An 8590-nucleotide genomic window follows, 5' to 3' on the forward strand; every position below is an offset into this window, starting at 1 on the left:
CTATATTTGCTTTTGAAGGCTAGTGGATAAAATATGCTTGTTCTTCAGTCTGTGAAGTTATATATTCTTACGTTCCTCAGATAGCTTCACTGCAGTTCTTTACCACAGCATTTTCAGACCAGTAATCTTCTGCTGTCTCTACCTTTGCATCTCAGACTTCTCTTGCAAGAAGCATGCACTCGTTTCACTCAGTGAAACGATGCAATAATATTGCTTCAGTATCATTACAGTAATATTGACAATACAAATCCAAGTTTGGCTCAGCTTGTCTGTATCTCCCTAAATATAAAGCATTAAAATTGGATGTCCTTGTTCTTTGGTAGAAGTGTTCCATATTGTTGCCCAAGACAACCTGCAATTCATGAAAACATTCCCTTGCTTTACTTTATGCTGCATACTAAATGCATTAATTAATTTTCAATTCTTTTTTGGGCTGTTTCAAGAGTTCGGCATAGTTACTTATAAGCATTTAGAATGAAAACATGAAATGCAATAATAAAGATCAAAGCCTAGACTTTTCTCTAAAGACATTATTAGCCTCCATCTAATGTTACTTAAAAGACATTTTTTTTAACACTCAGACTACCCTTTGACAACATTCTCTTCTCTACCCCTTGCCTTACAGTGAGCAGTACAACACTTAACATGCTTAAAAATCATGCTTTTCCTACTTTGCCTTGTGATTTTCTGCAACGAAAGTGGGATCTTGTCCCACACTGAAGTCACTCACCCAAAATATGGCCTTGCTAGGAAAGGGGAAGGAGAGATGAGTACCACTCTATTGTGCTAAAGTTAAAAAATGATGAGTCTGACTAAACAACCAGAGAAAGAGTCTCAAAAACAGGGGTGCTGACTGAAGTTCAGAACTCATAGATTTTTATCACTTACTTATAAATACCTATGAAATACATCACTTACTAATACCACTTGAGTAATTTGTTTTCCTAGGATAATTCAGTCTTTACCATTTTCTGTTTATTCTATTTATCCTAAATTAACTATTCAAATATTTTATTAATTCAAAGCAAAACAAGAGGTCATAAACATTATGTAGGCAGAGTGTTTTGAAGCGTACTGAGTATCATAGAATCAGTAAGGTTGGAAGGGACCTCTGGAGATCATCTAGTCCAACTCTCAAACAAGTGGCCCATACAGGGATCAACCTGTGACCTTGGCATTATTAGCACCATGCTCTAACCAACAGAGCTAAAGCACCTGCAAAGAGTGCAAACGCAGTCCCCCACTACCACAAATTATGTGTGAGTTTCCCACATTTGGGGAAATCGCAGGGGTCAGCATACCCGGAGTGCAAGAGATGAGCCTCACCCTCAGAAAACCACCTGCCTGATCATGGTGTCTCCCCTGCCAGGTAAGTATTTTATATGATTCTATTAATTACATGAATTCAAAAAGAGTAAATACATGAACGTTACATAGAGCTGTGTCGATTATTTGGGGACCATTTTGATCCTGCTAATTCAGCATAGCAGAGGCTCCCTAAACTGATTGAGGTGAATTTTTTAGCTGTGAAACAAAGCTACAGTGTTAAGAGCTCTGGTTCCTGAATTATATCTTCCACAATGAAAGAATGAATGCCGTTAAGTCTTTTTTTTTAATATTTCTTTATTATTTAAGAGTGTTATTAAGCTTTATTAGACAGACTTATTTCATCTTATTACTGAGTTAAAGTGCCATCAGTCAAACCAAACACATATTGAAAAGCCTATTTTTTCAGTCTAGTCAGGGTTGAGATCTTTTTGTAAACTTTGCACAGATACAACTCATGGCACACAAAGTGCTTCTGAGACCATAAGACATTGGTCAACTAAGTTTTCAAAGAAATGAAGGTGTCTGTGCATATCAAGAAACAGCAAGTTTAGCACACATGAAAAAAATCTGCTTGCACCATGTATATCTGCTCATTGAATGGCAATGACATTATTCACAAAGTTGACTTGTGCTTCACAGCTGAGCTATATATGGCTCAAGAGCTCTTGTTCACTGAACTATATATCACTGATGACAAATCTTTCACTAGCACTCACAGGCCTAAAGGATTACAGTGTAAGACACCAGTAAAACTGTTTACTCCATTTGTCATCATGATGGCTCAAAAAGACAACAATCCTATTATTAATATTAGGATCAATTTTCATAGCCTTTATACAGGAGAAGTGTTTCACCATCAATACCCTGCATTGTCCAACTTGACCACAAGCAGTGGAACATGACAAATAAGCATATATATTGCATAACACAGTTGTGTTTGATTTTTATTTATAGAACACAGGTTTCCAAAGAGATTTAATCAGAAATTATACTCACACCCTAAAACTGAATTTTTTTTTAATGCTTCTCTATTAAATACAGATTACTGTTTATTTCCAAACTAAATTCCAGCATAAATCACTCCTCTATCTAACACCTAGGAGCAAAGTAGTATGTATTCCCATACCATTTAAGGTGAGGATTACACTGTTGTAAATATGTATTGCATAGTTATCTGCATTCTTTTTAGCAGATAGTCTCTGGCACTTATTTCAGAAGTCCAACCATCACTTCACTGATATCCCATAACTTCCTTGCAACCAAGTCATCCATGGCTTTGGGCAGGAGTTCCTCCTCTTTGCAGTCCCCAAAATATTTCCCTGAGACACCTTCTACATCAGGAGACGAGGCCAAATAAATAGAAGTCTGGGCTCCTTCCAGAGGTGTTTTGAAGAAAGCCCATGACACCAAATTGAATAGGGGTTTTGCCAGGAAAGGAATATTCACATACCTGCCTAGATTTGTTCTGACAATCCCAGGATGAAGTGAATTGACAGTGACTCCTGTCCCTTCTAATCGACGGGCCAGCTCCCTTGCAAATAATATGTTAGCCAATTTACTCCGACTGTAACAAAAGCTTTTATTGTAACTTATCTCACTGTTCAAGTCTTCAAAGTTGATTTCTCCATATTTGTAAAGCTTTGAGGATACTACCACAACCCTGCTTGGAGCAGAATTTTTGAGGAGGCCCAGAAGAAGGTTGGTGAGCAAGAAGTGACCCAAGTGGTTTACACCAAATTGCATCTCGAAACCATCCTCTGTCTTCATATATGGACACTGGAATATCCCTGCATTATTAATCAGAACATCCAGCCTTGGCTCTTCCTTTAAACAGGAAAGAAAAAAAAAAGATTCAGTTTTATAATAAATTGTCATACAAAACATACCATTACACTTGTTTCTTTGATCACTGTTAGAAAGAAATAACTTTACTCCTAGTCTTCTAAATTGCAATTTCCTGATATTCTCTTAATGCACTACTGAAAAAAAGAAATAAACAACTACTAAACTGAATATACGCCTCAGGTAAAATCTAAATATATTTAAGTAGGTTTAAGTCTACTTTTAATACAGGCAGAACACAATCATCTGTTTCTCTAAGAACAACTTTTCGTATAACAACTCAGTGAAAACTTTTCTGTAATGCATTTTATTTTCCTCTGAAAAGCAGTATTTTTACCAATTTACCAATTGCAAAAGCAGATGCATCTACACACTATCATAATTTGAGTTACAGTAAATCTCAGCCATGGGTATGGGCTCTACCATGCAAAGATAACAAATATGTAAAAAAAAATGTTAGCCCCCCAAATTACCCTCACTATTGAACAGAAACTGTCAATTTGTAGAGCCATCATCTCACTGGGAAGCAGATTTCATGAAAAACTTTGCAAAACAATGTTCTCATGATTTTAAACACGATTTCACTTGAAAATTCTCTACACATCATTGTGCTGGTTTGTGATAACTGCAGAGCAGAATGTCATAGAAAAGTAGCATTCATGATCCTAATTGAACAGGGCAGGAACAAGCTTCATAGTGGTTGAGTCTAAGAACTTAGTGTGTCTATGGGACTGAGGCTTGAAATTTTTACATGCTCAGCACATGCTATTTTATGGATCAGTATTTCTGGACCAGGTTAGGAGAAAACAAAGAATTAAGGAGACATTCTACAGTGTGCAGAACTCTTTCCAAATTTTTCCCAAACAATGATTTTTTTCAAAACAAACCAAACTTCTTAAATAAGCTCTGAATTCAGCACTTCCACACACCTCTGGCAAAAACTTATCACATGACATTTGAGTGACTAACAAAAATGCATCCATTGTATAGAAAAAGTAGCACATGTTTTCTTTACTACTAAATCTTTAAACCCAATGTGGTAAGCAGAGATTGCTTTGGAACATCTTAGTGAAAAAAAATAAAGAATCTCCGGGTAAAATTTATCCCATTTGCCTGCAAAGAGAATAAAATCTGAGTTTGTACTTGGTATTCAGTTAATGATGCTGGCATCAGACACTTAAAATATCAAATACTTTAACCTCTGATTGATTTCAGTGGGACTTGATGTTGCTCAGTGTTTCATACAATTGGGTCCCCGACACATGAACAAAAGACCATCAGGCTCAGTTCTTTCCCTCAAAGAGGCATAATAGTTACTACAACTAAACAAGGATATAATCAAATATTATCTAAATAGGTATTATCTATAGCTCATTAAAGTGACACATCCACTTTCTTCTATAGAGCAGAAATTTGCTTTAAATATTTCTTGTAGCATCTGACCTGGGGATTTATTTTGCAAGCCTTAAAACTTCAAGGAGCAGGCCTTCTGCTCGAGCTACATTCTGAGACTTCCAGATTTAATACTCTGAAGCAATGTGACCAATGCTAAGCAGGCAGCTACTATGAACAACTGCATTAAAGCATACAAGACATCAATTTGAGAGACAAAGTTATTTCTTTTAGCTTCTGAAGCTTGTTTCCACTTCTCTCCATTTTTCATGATGCATTCCAACATCTTCAAGTCCTTTATTTTTTGCAGTGAAGCTAAAGAGTGAAAGATGGATTACTTGCTGTTCTGCGATGAAAAACTTCCACAGATTAAGTTCAGCTGTGGGAGTGCATCGTTTCCTCACCCTACCTATCTTTGAGCCTCCTTCATCTCAAAAAGAAAGTATTTGTTGAACTGGACATTGTAATAACTCACATCCTCTGCCATTAGCTACTTTTGGGATTACTTTAGAAATGTAAATTAAAATGGAAGTATCAGCAGTGCTCTGCAAACACAGGTGCTCTCTGTTTCTCCACCCATTTTTTCTCGTATAGTCACTTAGTCTAAAGAAACACTAAACAATTTACATTTTTGGATTTTTTTATACTTTATTTCTAATTTAATTTTAATTTAAAAAGATTAGACAATATTTATTTTTTAGTGTTTACTCTGCATGTTTTACATCCTTTTGTATATGCATATATTCCTAGAATGCTAAAGGAAGATCAGACCTTATCACTTGATTCATGTACGTGACTATAGAGAGTTCCACTAAAGCACACAGGGCTTGACTTTTTCAGACACTTAAGTCTTGCAAAAGTTATTTGAAAGTTAATGGAAGATAGTTCCTCTCCTCTTTCCACAGCACTTAAGTATCTTCTAAGTACCTAAAAAGGTGCAGCATTTATTAAGCTTGATTTCCTATGACTTTGTGTCTCACGGTTTGGTTAGCTAGATGTGATGAGAGGAGAGTCCGAACTCTGGTGTCTAAAGTAAAGCTGAACTCATCTAGCAGCACTTTTGTCAGATGAATTGATTGGATGTGTCTGTTCTACTTAACCACAAATTTTCAGAAAATCTGTAAAAACTCTACGCATTATAAATATTTGTATCTCCTAAATTCAGCTGGCACTGGCCAACAGATTTGAAATGCATGGTGAGGGACAGCCTGAGGAGGAGGCAGGACTGATGTAACTGTGAGCAATGCTTTTAAGTGAGCCTTTACTCCTTTGAGGACAGGGCTGAGCTGTAATACCAATTTAAAGCAGTAAAGTCAAGTTAATTAAAAAAAATGCAAAGGCAAAATATTTCTTTCCTGTTAAAAAAAAAAAAAAAGAAAAAAAAAAAAGCTTTTTCTTTTCAATGCTAAAGCAGTCCAAATCCGTATGAAATTTACACTTCAAGTTACTAATTCAAATCATGGTTAATTTACTGACACCCTCCTTTCAAATCCTGCAGAACTCAGCAACATCTAGTACCATCCAAACTGGACTGCCAGCAAGAGGAACCAAGCCTGATAAAAACGGAACCACAAGAATAATAAAACCGTAATACTTTACAAAGTTCTCCCGATCCGTCCGTGCTCGTTCCCAGTCCCGCCGCAGGAGACCGCCCCCGAGGGGAAGGCACCGGGGCGAGGCCCAAGGCGCGAGGCAGAGCCGGCTGCCGCTGCCCTGCGCTTTGTCCAACACCCGGTTAACAGCCAAGGCGCCCTAACAGCGGCGGCGGCCCCGCCGCACACCCAGCCTCCTCCTCCTCCCGGGCTGAGCCGCTGGACCCGCCGAGGCCCGGGCGGGCCCCGCTCCCCGCGGCCGCCGCTGCCGAAGGGGCTCCCGCCTTCCTGCCGGGGGGGGGGGGGGCGGCCGTTACGGCCGTTGCAGCCGTAGCCATGGCGACGCGCGGCCGTACCTGGAGGACGCGGTGGCAGAAGGCGCGCACGGAGCGCAGCGAGGCGAGGTCCAGCTCGCGGACCACCAGCTCGCCGCCGCCCTCGGCCGGCGCCCGCTCGCCCACCTCGGCGCGGATCTCGCGGGCCGCCCGCTCCGCCCGCGCCCGGTCGCGGCAGCCCATGATCACGCGGGCCTGCATCCGCAGCAGCTCGGCCGCCGCCGCCCGGCCCAGCCCGCTGTTGGCCCCCGTGATGATCACCGTCTTGCCCCGCATGGAGGCGGCGGCCTTGGCTCCAGCCGCGGCCGCGCTGCCCCGGGCCCCCCGCAGCCAGCGCCAGGCGACGAGGAAAAGCCCCCCACCCAGCGCCGCCGCCAGCACGGCGGCGGCCATCACCCCGCGCCGCCGCGGCCGAGCGGCGCTCGGGCCGCATGCGCGCCGGGCGCGCGCCGCCGTTGGCCGGTCGCCTCGCTGGGCATTGTGGGGCTTGTAGTCCTCGGCGGGAGCGGCGCGGCCGCGGGGCGTGAGGCCGCGTCGAGGCCCGCGGCGGCTCCGCGGCTGACAGCTTACGTGGAGCCAGAGGCTCGGCGCTGCGGCCGCCTCCGAGCGTCCGCGGCTGTCTGCTGCCCGCCCGAGCGATGTCTGAGGCCGTGCCCCGAGGGCGGCGGCCGCCCGGCGCCTTCGAGGCGGCTTCGGCCTCGAGGCTGCTCGAAGTCACTTCGGGCTGGGAGGAAAGTGCCGCTTCAAAGGGCGCTCGCTTGGGGTTATTCCAGCTCCGCGGCGACACCCGGGAATCCGACTCCAAAGGATGCTTAGAAAGGTATATTTTTAAAATTTAAGATATGTGGGCAATCCCATGCGTGCGGCTTTTCCTTCTTTATTATTGTTCTCCTTTCTGCGTTTGAAGCCTTTGGGATTCTTCTTTTCACTGTTTTTTAATGTGGAAAGGACAGTGTGTTTCACTATAAGAATAAATTTGTAGTGATCATCTCCAGCCTCCCTAAGTTTTCAGATTTAGAGCACTGGAACCATGCAGGATTCTAGCGTCAGTTATCTTTTGTGATCTCTCTGGTGTTTTTGCTGTTATCTGCAAATCCTGTCAGCAGGAAGAGGACTTGCATGCAGTTTCAGATAATTCTTGAAAACATAAACTAAGATTTTTGTAGGAATCAACTGTATAAGCAATCAAATATGGATGTGAAAATGCCCAACTGGTGTTTAGAGCAGGAGCTGGACTGCAGGTCTCTGTGCTGTGTGACACAGTTGGTATGCATTAGAAATATCTTAGATCAGAGAGAGGGTGTCTTGAGGGTCCCCCCATCCTGCCAAAGTAGCTTTGAATCCTCAACCCAGACCCAGTTTTCAACTATCATCTTCATGTCCTGTGTTCAGATCATGCCTTTATTAATGCCAGACCATGACCATCCCACCTAAGGGAATGCAAATACATCCAGTGAGGCAGACGTGGCCACTGAGGTTCACTCACTCAAAATCCTTTTCGTGTTTTTTCCTTGCAGGGTTGCTAGCAGAAATGTACAGGGAAACAATAAAAGGGCAACAGAATTTTGGTCAAGAGCAACGTAGGTTAGAAAAGAAAGAAAAATAATAAGGCTGAGTGCAGATTTAGGAATAAGATAGTGACAGTGAGGAGAGATAACAGAGATTCAGAGGCTCAGGGTCAGGACTAGAAGCCGGGAAGCCAGGTAGGTGGAGTCTCGGGAAACAACGGCTGAGATGGGGGGAGGATCAGAAACAGGCTTGATTGCTATGAACATGTCTGTTCTTGGTCAAGACCTGGCATGTTTGGGGAAATTATGTTAGAAACCCAAGAGGAAACCCATGAACCTTTTATCCGGTTTCCTATGGTTGCTCTGAATGTGATAAGCATCTGCAGTAGTAACCTCCACTTAACTGACATGTGCTGACGTCACCCATGGTCTGTTCACATTGCCACAGTCTGTTCTCAGGTTGACTTCAGCTCACGTTACAGCCAAGGAGATGTATCAGATTCTTCTGGAAGCATGCTCACCATCTCTTCTGACCATTTGTCACACTTCTCAGGCAGCAGGAACAGGCTCCTAGGCACCACTTCTAAACACA

At 42.6% G+C, this 8590-nt stretch overlaps 1 protein-coding gene and 1 non-coding gene across 2 annotated transcripts; both read right to left on the reverse strand.

Moving 5' to 3' along the window:
* Positions 1 to 1217: 1217 nt before the first annotated feature.
* On the reverse strand, positions 1218 to 1377 carry LOC134139344 (U1 spliceosomal RNA). Its single transcript, XR_009958123.1, has one exon. It is a non-coding gene; the product is annotated as a U1 spliceosomal RNA (small nuclear RNA).
* A 228-nt stretch (positions 1378 to 1605) lies between these two features.
* On the reverse strand, positions 1606 to 6883 carry RDH14 (retinol dehydrogenase 14). The gene is made up of 2 exons (XM_062573163.1): positions 6512 to 6883; positions 1606 to 3153 (listed from the first exon to the last, which is right to left on the reverse strand). Exons 1-2 carry the CDS (start codon positions 6881 to 6883, stop codon positions 2536 to 2538), a joined length of 990 nt encoding a protein of 329 aa, XP_062429147.1. The 3' UTR covers positions 1606 to 2535.
* Positions 6884 to 8590: the final 1707 nt, after the last annotated feature.

The sequence above is a fragment of the Rhea pennata genome, chromosome 3 (assembly GCF_028389875.1).
Source record: "Rhea pennata isolate bPtePen1 chromosome 3, bPtePen1.pri, whole genome shotgun sequence".
Classification (NCBI taxonomy): Eukaryota; Metazoa; Chordata; class Aves; order Rheiformes; family Rheidae; genus Rhea; species Rhea pennata.

Excerpts from the sequence above, each read along its gene's own strand:
- RDH14 (XM_062573163.1), bottom strand. The coding sequence starts at position 6,883 with ATGGCCGCCGCCGTGCTGGCGGCGGCGCTGGGTGGGGGGCTTTTCCTC. Across the intron at positions 3,154-6,511 it reads TCTGCCACCGCGTCCTCCAG|GAAGAGCCAAGGCTGGATGT; the intron begins GTACGGCCGCGC and ends TCCTGTTTAAAG.